At 48.9% G+C, this 20238-nt stretch overlaps 1 protein-coding gene across 4 annotated transcripts in view; it reads left to right on the forward strand.

Moving 5' to 3' along the window:
• The window catches only part of GNB5 (G protein subunit beta 5), a 42957-nt gene that overhangs the window by 20077 nt on the left and 2642 nt on the right, over positions 1 to 20238 (forward strand). For 3 of the 4 annotated variants that reach the window (XM_080644011.1, XM_080644010.1, XM_080644012.1), the window contains 6 exons: positions 3711 to 3843; positions 9321 to 9464; positions 12290 to 12381; positions 14478 to 14526; positions 17904 to 18000; positions 18935 to 19101. In XM_080644011.1, coding sequence (XP_080500137.1) covers positions 3711 to 3843; positions 9321 to 9464; positions 12290 to 12381; positions 14478 to 14526; positions 17904 to 18000; positions 18935 to 19101 — 682 coding nt within the window. Of the gene's footprint in view, positions 1 to 3710; positions 3844 to 9320; positions 9465 to 12289; positions 12382 to 14477; positions 14527 to 17903; positions 18001 to 18934; positions 20117 to 20238 lie in introns of all 4 variants that reach the window. The other variant, XR_013959173.1, reaches the window with a different exon arrangement.

Here is a 20238-nt window from a genome sequence, read left to right on the forward strand (position 1 = left end):
TGCGGAAGCCGTGCGGCTCCCATGGAAGCAGCGCAGCTCCCGGCAGCACGCTGCGGTTCCTGCCGGCTCCCGTGGAAGCGGTGGGCGGTCTACTGCGCATGATATCACACGATGGGCTACTAGTATATATATATGTATATATCACAGTTATTTTATATACATATACACACAGTTATTTTATATATACACACCATACAGTTATAAGGTAGGTACTAAGGAGTTCAACCAGCTGTACAGTTAGAAGGCACAGTCCCCATAAGACTCTTGAGATTCCAGCTGCAAATTGAAGGGTCCCCACCATGACCTCTGGCTCAGTAATTGACCAGGATGACTCACAGGACTCAGGAAAGCGCTGTGCTCAGATGCCCGGTTTTATCGCAGAGAAAGGACACAGTGAGAACCAGCCGAAGGAAGGGACACACAGCAGAGTCCAGGAGGGGTCTGAACACGAAGCCTCCCCTTGTGCCTCCCGGGGAGTCACGGCCAGCATTACCTCCTCCCAGCTACGGCTGTGACTATATGCCAGCTGGGGGACTCGCCTGAGCCTTTCGGGAGCAGATTTTATATTCACTCTCCAGTCTGCTGGTTTCTTCAAGGAGGGGGTGTCTCAAAGCCCCCATTACAGATCACACCGTTAGGCTGTCGGGTGGCCAGAGCTCCAAGCCAACAGACATCCCCGTTAGAGATCACCTCCCATGGCCAGGGCACAGGCCACACCTCTCATTAGGTGCAGCCAGTTCTTCACTACTCAGTATGGAAATATTCCACATTTTTTAACTCTGGGATAATATGTTTCTAACTGGGCATTAATTTTAGTAAATGCATAGAGTTCGCTGGGTTACGTAATTGCTCAGTATTTGATGTTGAGATAGCAACTGTCTGGTTCTAAATTACAAAAAGAATATATGGGCTAGGTCAGTGATCGGCAAACTCATTAGTCAACAGAGCCAAATATCAACAGTACAATGATTGAAATTCCTTTTGAGAGCCAAATTTTTTAAACTTAAACTTCTTCTAACGCCACTTCTTTCAAAATAGACTCGCCCAGGCCGTGGTATTTTGTGGAAGAGCCACACTCAAGGGGCCAAAGAGCCGCATGTGGCTTGTGAGCCGCAGTTTGCCGACCACGGGGCTAGGTCACAATGAATACAATAACACAGTGAACGGTGTCTTCAGCAGCAGTTTAGGAATGATGCTGTGCCTCTTATTTTAACCCTTGCTCAATGGAGCCCAGTGGGAGATTCCCATAGGGCAGGGGAGCAGGCAGGGAAGAGAACACGTTTCCAAGACCCACCCAGATGGATTTCTGGCGACACCCTGAGAGTCCAGATGAAGGAATGGCTAGTGCCTCAGTCCCAGTCATCTCCGCCTCCCTGGGCCTGGGCATGTGGTGGCCGCCTCGCAGGTTGTCATGAAAACCAAAGCAGAGGAAGGTCAAGGTGTGAATATTTGTGAAAGCATTTTTAAAAATATGGGTGCAGTGGATGCGGAGAGAGCATCAGAAACTAAACGGAAAGCCTGAATCCTCATCTTAGGTAAAAGCACCATCTCCCCCACTCGGACCTTCCCCTGAACTGCTGACGGCCACTGTGGTTAATTTGAGTTTCCAGTGATAATCCAATGTAGGGTTTCCCAGCTGTGGCCTTGTGACATCCGTGTAGCTCCGTGATCACACAGACCCACATGTACGCCACATTTTCTCAATGTCTTTATGGGGATAATGGGGATATTTTATCTCCATCTGCCTGAACCGGGGCTGTCTCTCAGTTGGCTCCAAACTTGTAAGCTAAAATTCCAGCAGTATTGACACAGTCCCCTCCTCAAAAATAACATGCTAATTTATTACATATATGTATAATTACATAGATATGTAGGGTTTTTTTTATTTGAGAGCCATATTCACCAAGAAGCCTTCATTCAGGTATTGTACACTTGCTCTGAGTGACTGGACTGGGTGTCCTAGAGGAATTCAAAGTTGAATAAAATTTAGTGCCTGCCTCCAAGCAAGTAGAATATAAAAGTAATGCTAATGACCACTTACTGGGCATCTATCATGTGTCAAGGACTATTCTGAATTCTGTACAGTCTTCACAACAGCCCCTTGTGATACGTGGGTGGGATCTATTCATTTTATAGTTGAGGAAACTGAGGCTCTGAGAACCTAAAAAAAAAGCAAAAGCAAGATTGCAAAGGAGTTAGCTACTAAAGCACAAGTTCAACACCAGATGCGCCACACTGCAAACTCCGCTGCCTCTCATGCGCTGCAGGTAATCCTGAGCAATGCACACCCCAGCAGAGCTACAAAACTTGCAGCGTCCACAGGGCGCGCCTCGAGGGTTGGGGAGCCCTGGTCCAAGCAGGCTGGTTCTGGCCACAGCCAAGTGCACGTCATTCTCACCCACACGATCTAGAAACAGTCTTGCCAAGGCTAATTACTGGTAGTCACCTGCAGTTCCAAGCAGTTGGAAAGCGAAGGGGTCTGTCCCCCAGGCCTCAGGAGAGAGTGCTCTCTCCTAAATATCTTTCCCATTAAAAGGATGCAGGGCTCCTAGGAGTGAGGCTTACTGTAGGTCTGGGGCAGGACAAGAATAAAGGGAGCCTAGGACAGTGGTCGGCAAACTCGGTCAACGGAGCAGCAAACCGCGGCTTGTGAGCCGCAGTTTGCCGACCACTGGCCTAGGATATTTTCTTGTCCCAGAAAGCAAGGAAAAGTCCAGAACCAATAGAGTTGTATCAAAAGGAAACAGGAGCTGCTTGGAGAGCACCCCCACTCTTCAGATTTGGGATGATTTGGGCATGGTGTGGAATAATGATAGTAATAGACCACAGCACAGTCGAAGAGAAAAGGGAATCCATTGAGTGTACAATGATACTGATGAAAGGGGGAGTCTTCAGCTAATCAGCGCAGGAGGAATTATCGAATTAGAAGGTCACCATTTTGTACTCGTGAAGTAATGTTAGCTTAAACAAAGGTAGTCATGCTGAAGCGATTATATGAAAGGCTGTCAGGGACAGGGTATTCTCATGCTCTCAAAGTATCACACCACACATAGTACTAATTACAGAGGAATCCCCTTTCCCCAGGAGAGATCTGACCGTCCCTCCTATAACCACCCAAAGTCGGCATCACCGCCCTTGGTGTGACAGGCACCACAGCCTCCTGAAGAGGGGCAGTAAGAGAGAAGTACACAGTGTCACCCCTGTTGTTGCCAGAGTGTCATTCTTGAATCTAACCATTAAGAGACAGAGTGACAAATCCAGAATGTGTGACATGCTCTACGACAAGTAGCCTAAGGTCTGTGGTTGTGAACACCAAAAAATAGATGGAGGGCCTGTTCTAGATTAAATGATCTTAAAAAGATATAAAAACCTGATGCACTGTGTGACCCTTGATTGGACCCTTGCAAATTCAGGTGTTTAGATGTAACATGTCATGTCTGCAATTTGCATTCAAATGGTTCAGAATTTGTTCCCGCAAAATGTTAAGTTAGGAGTTTAGGTGAAGGGATTGAGTGTTCATTGCACTATTTTTTCTTTCCGTTTTACTGTGCATTTGTAAATCTTCAAAGTGAAAGTTGGGGGAAATGTTACAATGTGTGATACTGCTCAAGGGAACCTTTTTTTTTTTGAAAAGTCTGTGTGAATGAGAAAGTATACACACACTCTATTGCCCTCCATCAACCTTTGACACTTCTTTCTTCCCATGCCAGGGGTTTGGATAATAAGTGTTCTGTGTATCCACTGACCTTTGACAAAAATGAAAGCATGGCTGCCAAAAAGAAGTCTGTGGCTATGCACACCAACTACCTGTCGGCTTGCAGCTTCACCAACTCTGACATGCAGGTGAGTGAGGGCCTGCGTGAGGGGCCAGCCTGCAGGAGGGCGGGGGAGGAGCCCCAGGGGAGAGCGGAGGCTTTTCCAGGGTTCCTCTTAGCAGGAGGGGTGCTCCAGAGGAAGCTCCTGTTCCTTGTTGGTTATTATTTTAAATAAAAGCAGAAATGAGGAAAGCCAGGGCTATTGGCTATTGATAGAGGAGATAAACTACATGCCATATTGAACATCCTTCTCTAATTGCCTTGTTGGGGGTGGATCAGAGAGCCTGGGGTGGGAAGTCCATCTCCCGGTCTGAGAGGTGGGTCCAAGGCACGGATGTGTGTGCAACTTCATGGAGCGGCCAAGCTTCAGAGTGTGCACGTTACACACCTCGCTGAATCTGCTTCATGCTCCTGTTTGGACAGATGCAAAAGAAGAAGCTTTAGGTAGTAAATCTGTGCCCTACTCTGAGTAAACCCAAAGTAAAAACACTACTCAACACTTTGACCACATTTTCTTAACGAGCTGTAAAAGTACACTGTAGTTTATTTCTCCACATCTACTCAGCAAACCTTTCTAGGTGTCCACCACCCACGTTGCCAGACACTCCCTGGCTCTGGGCCACAGGGACACACAGTCTCTGTCCTCAGGGACCTTCACGGAAACCAGTCAGGACTGAACAGCGGAGAAGGCTGGGAGCTCAGGGCGGGGAGGGGTCGTCACAGACCAGCTGCACCAAGTTGCCTGGACCAGCCTTGGAGGGTGAGGGTGTTGCCAGTGAGGTGTGAGGGAAGCCCCGTGGGAGGCAGGCAGCCCAAGAAGTGGGCAGGGACACAGCCCAGGGCTCCCTGAATGCCCTGTGGATGGAGGGCAGCCCTGCAGGGGCTGAGTCATAGTTGGACTTGTTTTTAGCAGGAGAGTATGAGTCAGATAAAGCCTTCCCTGGGCCACTCTGGCTTCAGCTGACTCAGTCAGGAGACCAGGTGACTGGGTCATGGTTTAATTGCTGACAAGAGGGGTGTCAGGCTTGACGTGTAGTATTTACACCTGGTGTTCGGAACCAGGAGCCTTGCAGACCTGTATAGTAGTAGGTGCTGTGGGCCCAGCTGGCTGCAGCAGCCACAACCTGATAGGTGCCTTTGAGCCTGAGGGGTAGCAAAGCAACAGAGGATCTTAGTGTGGAAGAAGAAAGCCACAGAGGGATGCAGGCACAGGGGTCTTCAGGCATCTCAAGTGTCTCTGGTGGGGACCTATCACCCTCACTCTGGGTTGAGGACTGAAGGGGGGCACCAGTAAGGCAGAAAGTGCTTGTTTCCTAACAGGCAGCCAGAGGGAGATAGACGGATAGAGGGAAGTCCGCTGGCCACACTGGCCACCTCGCCAGGGCACAGGGCACAGGGCTTGGCTCAGAGTCAGACAGCGGGGATCGAATCCTGGCTCCACTGCATTCGGGCTGGTCAGTCCTAAGCAAGGTGTGTCCCCTGTTTTTTTTTTTTCACCTGCGAGTGAAGATGGCAATAAACTCCCCCCTGGTAAGGTTTTCTGAAGATTAAATTAGATGATTGGTATAAAATAATACATACAGTCCCTGGTAAATATTAGCTCTTACTGTTATATTATTGATATTAACACAAAGCTTCATTGCACAACAGTTCAGGTGCATGGCCTAGTGTGGGTACTAATGAATTAATGAACCTGAAGCTTCCTCCCATTTCTGGGATCAAGGATGAAAAAAAGAAAAACTTGCCCTGCTGCTGTGGCTCAGTGGTTGAGCATCAACCTATGAACCAGGAGGTCGAAATTTGATTCCCAGTCAGGGCACATGCCCAGGTTGCAGGCTCGATCCTCAGTATGGGGGCCTGCAGGAGGCAGCCGATGAATGATTCTCTCTCATCATTGATGTTTTCTCTCTCTCTCTCTCTCCCACTCCCTTCCTCTCTAAAATCAATAAAAATATACTTAAAAAAAGAAAAAGGGAAACTCAAGGGCTGGTATAAGACTATGGCATTAAAGCTATAAATTCTTTACATCCTATCTAATAAAGAGGAAATATGCTAATTAACCATCACTCCATCACAAAGATGGCTGCACCCACAGCTGAGGCCAAGTTCCCTTAAGGAGCCTTAACAAGCAATCAGCAGGGACCTGAGGTACCCTCCCCTGCCCCCGTGGGGCTTGACAGGGGACCTCAGGCCACGCCCCCCAACCGGCAGGGCTTGACAGGGGACCTCAAGTTGCGCTTCCTGTCCTGGTGCTGGGCTAGGGGACCTCAGGCTGCTCCCCCCCGCCCCAGCGCCAGGCCGGGGGACCTCAGGCCACGCCCCCCACCAGGTGGAGCTTGACAGGGACTTCAGGCCATGTCCCACACCTGGTGGGGCTTGATGGGGGACCTCAAGGCATGCCCCCCCACCCTGGTCTGGGCTGGGGGACCTCAGGCCACACCCCCTGTCCTGGCACCAGGCCAGGGGACCTGAGGCTACGTTCCCTGCCCGGCGGGCCTTGACAAGGGTGGGACTAGCCAGGTCTGGATCTATCCCAATGAGGGGGGGGCCGGCCGGGTCTGGGTCTCACACGATTTTGAGGCGCATGTGGGTGGGCAGGGACTTGACTCTGGGTCCCATGGTGTGCCCCAGACTCTGACAGGAGGAAGGTTTTCATATACATTTTACTAATTTTCTTTCATCTCTGACACTTCTATTATAGAGAAAGGACAAATAGCAATATTAAATTATTTCCTCTATTTAATCCCCTTTTAATGTGCACAAATTTCGTGCACCGGGCCACTAGTTCTAGAATAAATGAGTGACACAGTTAGAGGTTATGTTTAGTGCATTTATGGTAATGAGTGTTTGGTTTTAAAAATTTATTTGTACTTACATTGTAATGAAGATCACAAAAGTATTTTTAAAATGTTAAGAATTTACTTGTTACTTCTAAAAGCAATCCATTTGTTTGATTGAAGAGTATGGTGTGAAAAATGACCAAATTAAAGAGCTAGTCTGTGGCAATAATTTAAAGCAGATTATTTGGACCTGGCGTCCCAAAAAAGATTGGATTCACCCTTTGCAAGTGCTAGGACAGGAGCGGTGTGGAGCATGCACTAGTGGGGGTGGGCCTGGAGAGATTGGAGGGAATTGTAGCATAGTTCCAAATACAAGTACCCAAATTAAGATGCGGTCAGAGTCTTGTGTGGTCATAAGCTACTTTTACCGGTCTTGCTCATCTTGTCGGATGTACATTTGACAGAAGCTGAGGCTGTAGGGAGTCCCATGGACAGCTGCAGGGGTTTGCAGCCTTGGAAATTCCCCAAATTTGAGAACTGCCTCTCAGTGGGGACCTTGAGGAGGACTTTGGGGACTAGACCCAAGAAGCCTGAGTGCCCCGGAACTCACCCAGCTCTTGTTCCGGGAGGTGCTCCAAAGGGGCCTCTCCTGGGAAGAGATCCTAGGCCTCCCCAGACTTCCCAGCAAGACATCCATGCCCAGACAGTGCAGCCTCAGGCACAAGGCCAGGTGGGAGCAGATTCCCCTCCTGTGATGTGCTCCCTCCCAGCAGAAGAAAGGAGATTCCTTCTCGGTGCTAGGCCTGGTGTGCAAGAGAGAAGGGAATGGGAAGGCGGGAGGGGAGGGGGGGGAAGACGCCAGCAAATGGAAATTAGAGGTGCAGCAGGTCAGCGGGCCTTTGCATGCCAGCCGTCCTTAAGGCCTGATTCCTGTCTTCTTTCCTCAGCCATCAGTAACTATCACCCACAGAGGGCTCTCTGCTGTGGGCACTTGACATTGCACAACCACTTCCTGCACTGTCTTATCACCTCCTCCAGGCCCTGGAGCAGCCAGAAGGTGGGGCACAGGGGAGTTCTGCTATGGCTTGTGATCCCCCCATGGCTTCTGGCTCCAGGGTGCTGCAGTGCCGTCAGCTGGGTCTGGGAGCCCTGGATCCCACTGCCTTTCTCCCAACCCCACGAAGGTATGATCATCCGGAGCCCAAGCTTCATGCACTGGCTCTGCCCCATGCCTTTCCCCAGGCAGCCCAGCGTTCCTCTCCCTGTGTGGGCCAGCCTTACTGACGGCTATGCAGAGGCTGCTGAGGGGTCGCTCCACTGAGCTGACAGAGTCTCCAAAAATATACCCTGATCTTACCATTCTGATTGGAAGCTTTCCATAGCTTCTTTTTGTCTGCAGACTGAGGTCTCCACTCTCTATACAGAGTGAAGACTTTCATCCAGAGCAGAGGTAGGCGGTCACTGTAGCGCCCTCCCTCCTTCACCTGGCCAGCGGTCACTCCTCTAAGACCAGCTCAGATGCCCCCAGAGTGCATTTGGTGCCCCTCCCATGGGCCCACCTGTATCTCAGCACTTCTCACACGCTGTCATAGTGATCAATGTCTTGTCTACAAATATCTACAAGACAGTCAGAAAAGCATGCTATTCAGCAATGCTAAGTTCCTAGACCTTCTGCAGTGAGGGAGAGAACCCCAACCTGAGAATCTCTATAGGCCTTAAGGTGGAGAAATCAGGGAAGGCTGCTTGGAGGGTTTCAGATACTGCACTGGGTGGTTTTAAGGTGGACCTCTCACAATGAGAAACTGGTTGACGATATAATAGCTTTGGATTGGTGAGCCCAGCGAGCTAAGGGTCTTAAAGCCTGTCTTGATGTGCAAGCAATTAGTTTTGATAAGTTGTTTATGTGGTTCACAGTCTTATTTTGCAGGAGCAGGTATTACCTAGAGCAAGCAGGTAAGTTATTTTACCTTGGTCACAGTGTTATTTAGCATAGCATCAAGAGAGTATGCCTGGTCCCAGAACTGAGTAACACAGAGACAGGGGATTAGGTTGGTTTCTGCTTTTACAGCCAATCCTGTTAAACTGAGTGAGCTTCAGGAGAGTGGAGGCCAAGACCCAATCCTCCTGCAAACCCTAACCCTAGCAGAGCGCTGGGACATCATCAGCACGTGACCAGTGCTTGCTGGCACTGTGCGCGCACCTCTCAGTGGCCCGGGAGTGCCCTGACCTGGGAGAAGCAGCAAATGGAGAGTGTCTAACAGAATGCTGCCTCAACCCTTGCTGCTCCAGATGGGGTCCAGCGACCAGCGTCGCATCACCGGGAGCTTGTGAGAACTGCAGAATCTCGGACTCGCCCCACACCCTATAGCAAGCAGCCGGTGACTGGGGTGCTCATTAATGTCTGAGGAGCACTTTTCCTGTCTGGCCTGTACAGCAGTGGGCGAGGCTGCTTGTGGGAGTCAGTCACGGTTCTGTTCAGCAAACAGTCACATCATGCATGCCAGGCAGTGGAGAGCCCGCGGGTACAGCAGGGAGGCCTCCGATCCGTACCCTGGAGGACAGGCACAGGAACGCGCGGCAGTGACAGGGTGTCGGGTGTGTGTGTGTGTGCGTGTGTGTGCGTGTGTGTGTGTGTGTGTGTGTGTAAGGAGCCTCTTCCCTGACGGCCTTGCCCCTCACAGAGCTAATAATGACAACACACTCTTCCTGTCCTTTCCCACGTCAGATCCTGACGGCGAGCGGTGACGGGACATGCGCCCTGTGGGACGTGGAGAGCGGGCAGCTGCTGCAGAGCTTCCACGGGCACGGGGCCGACGTGCTCTGCTTGGACCTGGCGCCCTCAGAAACGGGAAACACCTTCGTGTCCGGGGTAAAGACCCAAGGAAAACGTCTAGAGTCCTTTGTCTACCAGGGAGGATGGTGGTGGCAATTCATGTCACTTCCTGGGACTAGATGGGATGGGTCCCTGAAAGGGTTTTCAGGTACCCCTTAGCTCCCCTCTGCACCCCCAGCTCCCCACTGCACCCCCAGGTCCCCACTGCACCCCAGCTCCCCACTGCACCCCAGCTCCCCACTGCACCCCAGCTCCCCACTGCACCCCCAGCTCCCCTCTGCACCCCCAGGTCCCCACTGCACCCCAGCTCCCCACTGCACCCCCAGCTCCCCTCTGCACCCCCAGGTCCCCACTGCACCCCTAAGTCCCCACTGCACCCCAGCTCCCCACTGCACCCCCAGGTCCTCACTGCACCCCAGTTCCCCATGCACCCCCAGGTCACCACTGCACCCCCCAGCCCCCACAGCAATGGTGGTCTGGGAGGGCCTTCCATTCTGCCCCAACATTCAGCAATCACAGAAGGATCTGGAATGTTCTCCTGGTGTGATTGCTATCACTCAGGGCACGTATCTGCCACATTTAAAAATCATTCCTCAGATAAATAGTGGAGTTTGTATCTGACAGCATTGCAAGTGGCCACCAGGGCACACGCTGGGTGAGGCAACACTGTGTTGTGAACAGGGCTTTGGGACTGGGGGGACACTCTCCTGCCCCACCCCTGCCAGTCACCATCGAACAGCGTATCTGAGGTCTCAGAGTTGGGCAGACAGACCACGGTGACACAGAGCAGCACTAGGCTAGGAATCAGGATGCTACCTCACTCTAAATTTCATCATCTGTAAACTGGGCGTGATGCACAATAGTTCTTACCTCCCCCCTCCCCCAGGACATTATGAATAGTAGATAGAAGAGTTTACATTGTGTTATACAAATAGTAGGGGCGAGTATTTTTGTGGACAGCTAGGAATAAAAATGGGGAATTAAGCTGGCTGACCTGACCTTGAGTCAGTCAGGAGAGAGTGGTGAGAGTCCAGTGATGCTACACCATCAAATTGAAATGTGGGGTTCAGGGTGCAGACTTCTCGTGGATTCTTGTCTGGCGAAGTTGAAGAATAAATTCGTGGACTAACAGATTTCTTTGATAAAAATGAGGAAGTTTATTGGAAGCATATACAAACTCCATCTGGCTAGAATCCCCAAAAGGGACCCCAGGGGCCCCCAAATGGGAAAAAACTCTCTCTCTCTCTCTCTCTCTCTCTCTCTCTGATGGGAAAAATCTAAGTCCAAAAATCTAAAATCTGTCTCATGTCTCTTTGTCTCTGGTTTATATATGTTGTAGTTCTTTGTCTAAATCTGACCCTTTGCAATTGGACCCTTTCCTTAATTTAAGACCCCTGGCTTTCCTCATTGGTCATTCTGCTACACAGTATTAGTTTTAAAGTCTAAAGGCCACGTGGTCCCCCTCCCCCCCGCCCCATTTTCTCCCCCTTATTTTGCAACATTATCCATCTAATCTGTTCAGGTTGGAGTTGCTTTTGATCTCCCTTATGGCTCTCTCTCAGTTGTCTTGGCCAGAGATGTTTTATTACCCCTGTGGCTCTCCCAGCTGCTCAGGCCAGAGATACCTCTGTCCTTGGTTTATGGCTGTTTTAATTGCTCAGGCCAGAAATGCCTCCATCCCCCTGGACCCTCCCTTCCTATCTGCCTAATTAAGCTAGCTAGCTAACCCTTATCAAAATGATGTTTGCAGCTGGAAGACATAAGGTCCTTTGCTCTCAGCTGTCCACCTCTTAGTTCTGGGCATCAGGTGAGGGCTCTCTGGCCTCTAAACAGCAGGGACCTCACTTTTGTTCTTGGGCATTTGGCCGTCTCTGTGTATTTCATTCCTAAACCTTTGTATAACTGTGTTTATCTCTCCGCAGCTATACTGTTTACTCAAATTGTCAGTGTCGTGGTAGATTCTGTTGTCCCTTTCAGAGCACTAAACTCCTCTGATTTAGTGTCCTCTAAAGATCAGAAGACACTCAGTGCTGAACCCACAGCAGGTCTTTCTGAGATGTCAGTTATGGTACCTTGTCCCCGCCCCCTTTCTCTAAGTTGAAACCAACAATTTGGACACCAATTTTAATCCATTACTTCTTCTATTTGACAAGTGAGAGACCATTTCACAGTCCCCAGGCTTGACAACAGGACTGCTCTGTAGGACTTCATCAAAATGCTCCTAGAACCATGAGCGTATAATGTAGGAATCTTATGTTTATGAACCTCTGGGTTGGGCTGGCAATCCAGAGAGAGGTTTACAGGTCCTGAGGTGGAAGCCCGGTAGGTGACTTGCACAGGCAGCCAGCTAACTGCTGGCAGGGCCATGACTGGGCTCCTGCTCTGCTGATCCCCAGCCGGGTGCTGCTGGGGTGCAGCTGGCCCAGAGGCACCTAGAGCTCCACCTTGGCTCAGGGCTGCCCCTCGCCTGAGACAAAGCTGGGAGGTCCCACCTGGCAGCCACTGTCTGTCTGTTCTCCCCTGTGGGCTCAGAGAGGCAGCGATCGAGGGAGGGGGAAGGAAAGGGAAAATGAAGACCTGGGAAATGCCATGGGGAAGGTGAGACGTAGGCTCTGGACAGTTTGTGCTCGCTCAGAAAGCTGCCAAAGAAGAAAACATGCTCCAGGGGGAAGCTGGGTCCTTCCCTTGTCCCCCGCCCAATCCAAGATCTAGTTCTGGCCTTCCAAGGGCTCATCAGTTGAAGTGGCCTGAAGCAAAGCTGGTCTCCGCCATACATGGTCTGTGTTACATAACTGGAACTCATGGCTGTCTGTGCACAGTCCTTGTAGCGACCTTAACTCTGGGTAACTTTGCATTTGTAGGGATGTGACAAGAAATCCATGGTGTGGGACATGCGCTCCGGCCAGTGCGTGCAGGCCTTTGAAACCCATGAATCAGACGTCAACAGTGTCCGGTCAGTGAGTAGGGTGTTCAGCTACTCCTCTGTTCTCCTGGGCTCCCTGGCCTGGGGCAATCCTGAGCTCACCACCACCTCCAGGCTTAGTGTCCTGGGCTGAGAGGCCTCCCCGCAAGAATGGCTGATCTGTGGTGGAACTGAATAGCGCTCCAAAGATCTCTTTTAATATAATTAAAAGACTTTTAATATAATTGTACCAGGGGCACTGGTGGCATCCTCCCTATTGAGTCAGTATTTCTTGTTCATTCATTCAACAAATATTTATTGAGTACTTCTAGGCTAAACATTATTCCATGAACTGGGAATACAGTTGTGAATAAGATAGACAAAGTCTCTCCTTTCCTGAAGGAGACAAGAAAACGCACAAATAAACAAATGTATGATTTAATTTGAGATACTAATAAGTGCTATGAAGAAAAGTAAAACAAGGAGAAGTGGTGGGATGGGTTGTTTCTTAGAATGGTCAGGGAAGGCCTCTCTGAGGAGGTGATATTTAAATTGAGGCCATGATTATAAAGAGCTGGGGGGGAGATGAGATGTTCAGGGACCTAACAAAAGGCCCGATTGTTGAGTTGGGGGAGAGGGTGGCTAACATGATCTATGTTTTGCCTTTAAAAGATCATTCTGGCTGCTGTGTGGAGAACAAGTTATAGGGGAGCAAGAATGGAAGGACATGTGACAGCCTGTTAGAAAGAAGTTGCGTGAGATCAAGAGAGAAAGGATGGCGGCTGGAACTAAGAAAACATAGTAGAGACAGAACTGTCTAGAATTGGGAATGTTCTGAGGTTTTACCTGCCCTGCAAGCTATCAAATTAGGCTGCCACAAGTTCATGGCTGCTGGTAGATAGAAGACACGAGACTCCTGGATCAGAGATGAAGGACAGTTTATTACTCAGAGCAGTGGCAATAATCAGAGTGTCAGCATTTCTGTGCCGGTTACTGGAGCCCAAATTCCACAGGATGACATGAAAAGGGCCAAATGACAAGCAGGATCTATGAATTGGATCTAAGAAAGAGGTCAATACTTGACATATACATTTGGAAGATGACACTGTGCAGGCAGTATATATAATATAATCACCCAGGGATCTTCATTATGCTTAGTGGGCAATACTAGGCTTGTTCCCCTTAAAAGCAAACACAAAATGAGACAACTTAATTACATTAGGAGTAGAAATGTTAGTAAGAATTTTCTAGCTCCCTGCCCTCAAATATGGGATAAGATAAAAGGAAAAAGGCTATCGCTTTTTGCAAATATGTAGCAATTACCTAGAAAATCAAAGAAAATCAATCCAGAATTTACTGCAGATAGAAAACGAAGTTACTAAGGTGCAGGACAGAATATCCACAAAACTCAAACCCTTACGATGAAATACAGCTTAAAAAGGCGCAGTCTCTCACCCATGCTTTTGCCTTTACCCAACCCTCTTCTTCTGAAGGCCGTTATTCCACCAGGTCTCCACTGAGGCCTGCCTCTCTCTGGGGAGCGGATTATAGAAAAGAGAGTGACTGTGACAGAAAGCATCATTATTCCCTGGAAGCTCTTTATTCGGCACCATGCCACATTCTTTGCATATGCTGGCTTATTCCCTCTTGACGAGGAAACTGAGGCTGTGCAAGGTGAAGTCACTTTGCACAAGTATCCCATGTAGTAAGCGGTCATTGCAGAGATCTGCATGTGGCTGTGTGTGTCTGATTCCAGTGTCTGTGTTTATAGCCACTCTCTTATCCCTGAGCTCTGGGCCATGTCTTAGGAATGAGGTATGTGGTCAAGGAAAACTACGGGTCCGGGGACCTGCTCTGTGTTCCATGCCTGGTACAGATACCTGTATTATCACACTTACTCCTCACCAACACTCTGCAAGGCCAATGCCACTGTCCCCCATTGACAGGGAAGAAAACTAGAGGCCAGTGGGTCTGCCGGATGAGCTTCCCTTTCTGGCCTCTGTAACAAATGGTCCTTATGTCCCTAGAAGTGGAGATTCTGATTCCGAGGGCCTAGCATGAAACAGCCTTCCCAGATGGTTATGACGGGCATCCAGGGTTGGGAGTCACCAATCTAAAGTGCGTTCTCCCCAACTTCCTCTCTGCAGGTACTACCCGAGCGGAGATGCCTTTGCCTCGGGATCAGATGATGCTACGGTATGTTTCTAAGTCATTGAGAGCTTTCTTATTTGAGAGAGAGATGTGCTGCCTTCATTTTATTTTAAATAACTTTTTTTCTGATTACAAAAATAATGTGTATTCGTTGAAGAAACCTTGGGGAGAAATTAAATTACCTTAATCTCCCTACCCAGAAAAAATCACAATGAGATGAATTCCTTTCTGTCTCTTTCCTTGTTAAACAAAATTTGCTTTTTTTCACTTACTAATAGATTGTGAACATTTTCCTATGCCAATAAACATTATTCTATATTATTTTTTCTTAGTGATTGAATAGTTTCCCATGTTATAGACAAAACCATCATTTACTTAGCCAGTCTTCAATTTTGGGACATTTAGGTTTTCAAGATATGTGTTTTTTTCCTGTTAAAAAACACTGCTAAAGTAAGTATTTTTGGAGCCTCTCATTATTTCCATAGAATGAATTCTCAGACATGAACTTACTGAGTTAAAAATAGGCCTAGTTTTAAAGCTTTTGATACTAATTGAAAAATTATGTTCACTGACTTTTTTAAGAGAAAAGAAATAATACCTTCTTGTGCCCTGAAAATACCAAATAAATTATTAAATAATAGTAATAATAGTTTTGATTCTGATTCAGTACTATGGAAAAAATTACAAAGGAATAGATTGAGAGTTTTGATAATAATACAAATTTAAAACTTATGGATGTCAAAAATATATAACCAAATGTAAGTGCACACATTTTGGAAAAATCCTTTGCTACATGTATGCCAGGCCAAGTTGAAATCCTCCAGATATGAATGGGGAGGCATAATAAGATATATACCCCAATTTTAAAGAAAGTAGAATGCAGACCATTTATAAAGCAAGATATCCAAAATGGCAAATAAATTGAAAATGTTTTCAAAATCATCTCTAATCCAAGAAATGCAAGTTTCAATGATCAATGCTCAGCTGCAGGAGAAATGCTCTGTGTGGAGGTGGTACGGTGGGGAGCCTGGGGCCAGCCTAATCAGAACCCTGGGTACCAGCCTTCTAGAAAGCAGTTCTGTGATAGAAGAACTTTCAAAATATCTCTATCCTTTGATCTGGGCATGCTATTTCTTGAAAATAATTCTATCCTAAAGATTCTATTCCATAGCTATTATAAGGAAAACTAGAGGCCCAGTGCATGAAATTCATGCACGGGGGCGGTGGGTGTCCCTCAGCCCAGCCTGCACCCCCTCCAATTTGGGACCCCTCGAGGGATGTCCGACTGCCCGTTTAGGCCCGATACTACCGGGATCGGGCCTAAATGGGCAGTCGGACATCCCTCTCACAATCCAGGACTGCTGGCTCCCAACTGCTCACCTGCCTGCCTTCCTGATTGCCCCTAACTGCTTCTGCCTGCCAGCCTGATCACCCCCTAACCACTCCCCTGCCAGCCTGATTGATGCCTAACTGCTCCCCTGCCAGCCTGTTTGCCCCTAACTGCCCTCCCCTGCAGGCCTGGTCACCCCTAACTGCCCTCCCCTGCAGGCCTGGTCACCCCTAACTGCCCTCCCCTGCAGGCTTGATCGCCCCCAACTGCCCTCCCTTGTAGGCCTAATCCCTCCCAACTGCCCTCCCCTGCTGGCCTGATCGCCCACAACTGCCCTCCCTTGCAGGCCTGGTCCCTCCCAACTGCCCTCCCTTGCTGGCCATCTTGTGGCGGCCATCTTGTGTCCACATGGGGGCAGGATCTTTGACCACATGGGGGCAGCCATCTTGTGTGTTGGAGTGATGGTCAATCTCCATATTACTCTTTTATTAGATAGGATAGAGGCCTGGTGCATGGGTGGGGACCAGCTGGTTTGCCCTGAAGGGTGTCCCGGATCAGGGTGGGGGTTCCCTTGGGGCATGGGGCGGCCTGGGAGAGGGGCCTGTGGTGGTTTGCAGGCTGGCCACGCCCCCTGGCGACCCAAGCGGAGGCCCTGGTATCTGGGGTTTATTTATCTTCTACAATTGAAACTTTGTAGCCTGGAGCGGAGCCAAGCCTTCTGCTTGCTCCGTGGCGGCAGCCATTTCTGTTGGGATTTATGTATCTTCTATAATTGAAACTTTGTAGCCTTAAGCAGAGGCCATGGCAAGCCAGGGCAGGCAGAAAGCTTGGCTTCCTCCATTGCCAGGGAAACCCAAGCCTCCTGCTCTCTCCGTGGCTGCAGCCATCTTGGTTGGGTTAATTTGCATACTCACTCCTGATTGGCTGCTGGGCGTGGCTTGTGGGTATAGCAGAGGTATGGTCAATTTGCATATTACTCTTTTATTAGATAGGATATCAGGGATTTTTACATAAGAATGGTCACCATGGGAGAGAATCTATATACATAAAAGCCTAAGCGACCATTACGACCGAACGACCGGATCGACCAGTCAACCAGTCACTATGACAAGCACTGACCACTGGGGGCAGATACTCAATGCAGGAGCTGCCCTCCGGGTGGTCAGTGCATTCCCACAGCCAACCTCCCATGGCTGGCTGGCGGCGTAAGCATCTGTTGTCCATTCCTTCCACACCTAGCTCGGCAACCATTGCCTCCTCTCCCGACCCTGCCCGGGGCCTTTGGCCCCTGGCTGGATGGGGAACCGGGGCTGGGTGGTGGTGGACGCGGCCCCTTTCCCAGGGGGGCTGAGGTCCAGCTCCCTCCTCGGGGCCAGCGGCCAACCTCCTATGCCCTGTCTCTCCCCCCAGCCGGCAGGCCTTGATTGGCCCGGCCCTGATCAGCCCTGATCGCCGGCAGGCCTAGGGACCCCACCCATGCATGAATCTGTGCACCAGGATTCTAGTTTTATTATAAAAGAGAAAAATTAGACACAAACATCATTTTAACAGGGTATGGCTAGATTCTGATATATCTACACGAAGACTAACAACCATGTTAATTATGGTTTTTTTGGAAGATTATTTAATGATATGAGGTAATGCTCATAACATAATGAAAAAAGTAATAATGAAACATCCACCCTATGTTATTTTTTATTTCATTATTTTTTTAATACACACATAAAACAGAAGTAAGTCTGAAGGAAATAGATGTTAGTCAATACCTCTAGGATTGGGGGTGACTTTTATTTTCTATGCATTTTGAGTTTTCTGAATTTTCTACCATGAACATGTATCCTTCATCAGAAAAAAAGGCTGGGTTTCATTTTTGGCTTTGTACCTGAAGAAGTCTTCTATATTTGCTATGTCTTTAAGTCTCCATTGGAGATGAATAGGAATTGGGATTGAGGAAGAAAATACTAGGAGAGAAAACATAAGAGGTGTTTCCCTTACCTCAAACTACACAAGCCATTGGCACCTGCTGGTGGCTCCGTGGTGTCGCCTCACCAAACTGGAGCCAGAAGTAAGTGCTTCTTTGTTTGCACCCCAGTGTCGCCTCTACGACCTCCGGGCAGACAGAGAGGTGGCCATCTATTCCAAGGAGAGTATCATATTTGGAGCATCCAGCGTGGACTTCTCCCTCAGTGGTAAGATTTTATGTCAGAAACTTCCCAGGACTGTAAAACAGGACCTAAGTGACACCCAGCTCTCTGTCAAGAGGCCCCTCAGCTAAACTTCCTGTCGGCCCATATGCCAAATAGTCTCCTTTTGTGCCAGTCCCCCCCACCCCCACCCGCCAGGCTTTGTGAGCCCTACTTCGCCCTGCCCTCAGCGGCTGCCCCAGCCCCAGTCACTTCAGGGGAAATGAAGGCTGTGCCCATCGAATACTGTTCTTCAAGGCAGAGATGGACAAACCGTCCCATGTGCAGGGCCTTGAGGCATTTCTTCCCCAGCCTTCCATTCTCCCTTCACACCTGAAAAGACTTTTTTTCAGAGGTGGAGGGTGGGTGACCCTTTCTCAATGCCCTGAAGCTCATGGCACCTCTGCCCTCACAGGTGGGGAGGCTGCTAGTGAACATTAAGGCAGCACTGATACTCTGGGTCACTGGACCATTCCATTTCCCCAGACACTCCCCAATTCTGCATCTGAGCCTTCGTGCATGCATGCTGCTACTCCTGCCTGAAACATCTTTTCTCTGCATGGCAAACTTCTATTCAACCCTCAAGAGCCCATCAAATGTCATTTCCTCTGCAATGTCTTCCTTGATCCTTCCTCTGTGATGGCATAGCACATTACACATAACTGAGCACTTCCATTACAGCCCTTATCACATGGTGCTGTGATTTATGTGTCTGCCTACCAAGACCACCCTCCACAGGGGCAGCAACTGTGCTTTCTCCTCTGAACCCTCAGGGCAAAGCACAGTATCTGACACACGGGGGCACTAAATCACTGTTTATTGAAGGAATGAACAAATGAACGAATGAGTGAATGAACGAACAAGCAAGCAAGCGAGTCATGAAAAGAAAAACAGGAAGGAAGGAACTGGTTTAATAACTGTCACATCCTCCTGCTTGCAGGTCGCCTGCTGTTTGCTGGATACAACGATTATACCATCAACGTCTGGGATGTGCTCAAGGGGGCTCGAGTCTCCATCCTGTTTGGACATGAAAACCGTGTTAGTACTCTACGAGTTTCCCCTGATGGAACTGCTTTTTGCTCAGGATCCTGGGATCACACCCTAAGAGTAAGCGAGGAGACTTTCTGTTTTACTCTGTGTGTGAGAAGAAGAGTGGACTTTCTGAAAGCAGAAGTCCGAGTGAGCCAGGAGAGGCCGGACAGCTACATGGAGCTCAGATTTCAGCTCTACTCAGAGCCACAGAAGGAATGAGTGGCCTGGGAGGTAGTGAGTGCCCCATCAACACAGGTGTTCACACACAGATTACACAACTATGTATCCGCATGTAGTTGAGGGAATGGCTGGTCTAGGTGATTCAAAAGGTTCCTTTTGACCCTAAAAGTATGATTCTTCGGAGTCTAGCCTTTGGCAAACCACAGATTGCCAGTCTCGCCTCCTAGAACTGCAGGGTTCTTGTGTGGTCACAGACCCCTATGAAATCAACAGAGGGGCTTTAGGAGGGCAGAAAGCCCCTGAAATTATATGCCAGATTTTGTGTGTATCCTCCTCATGGCTTTTTAAAAAATATTCTCAAAAAGCTCCAAGACTTTGTCGGGTGTTGACTTCCCAGAAATACTGTTTGCAAAGCAAAGCTCACCACAGTGTGGAACTCCACAAACTTGACAGTCTCCATGTGTCTTAGGAGGGAGAGCAAAGGCAGATCCTTGAGGTTTTAGGGATTTGAGGCAGATCTTTTGATGGAGGGACTTTGGTGGCATAGAGTTTAGGATTGCTGGACACAGGCTGGGGGAGGAGGAGGGTTTCGAAGATGGGCTTTAACAGGGACCAGTCACTTGATGCTCTGTGTTGTTCTGAGAAGTGCGTCTCTTCTGAAGAGGATACTTGACTCGTGTATTCGTAGGATAAAAAGGTGAATGGACTTTTGCAAAGTTCCTGAAAGAAACAGTAAAGTTATTTGTGACTTCATTCATCTTCCTGCTCAGGAGTTGCCTAAATTAGTAAAGTTGTGTTCATGTACTCAGAGGGCTGTCTGGGAACAAATGGCTTCTGTTGCCAATCTAGGAGTTACCAGCCCCATGTAGGAGGCCACAGATGCCCTTAGACAGTTAACTAAGGGGTTAGGGCAGCCGTGGGCAAACTACGGCCCACGGGCCGGATCCGGCTGTTCTATCCGGTTCTCTTGCTCTCCCCTCCGCTCCTTTACTTTGAATTTATATTAATTCACACAAACACTCCATCCATGCT

This window comes from Plecotus auritus, assembly GCF_963455305.1.
Source record: "Plecotus auritus genome assembly, chromosome: 1".
In the NCBI taxonomy this organism is placed as follows: domain Eukaryota; kingdom Metazoa; phylum Chordata; class Mammalia; order Chiroptera; family Vespertilionidae; genus Plecotus; species Plecotus auritus.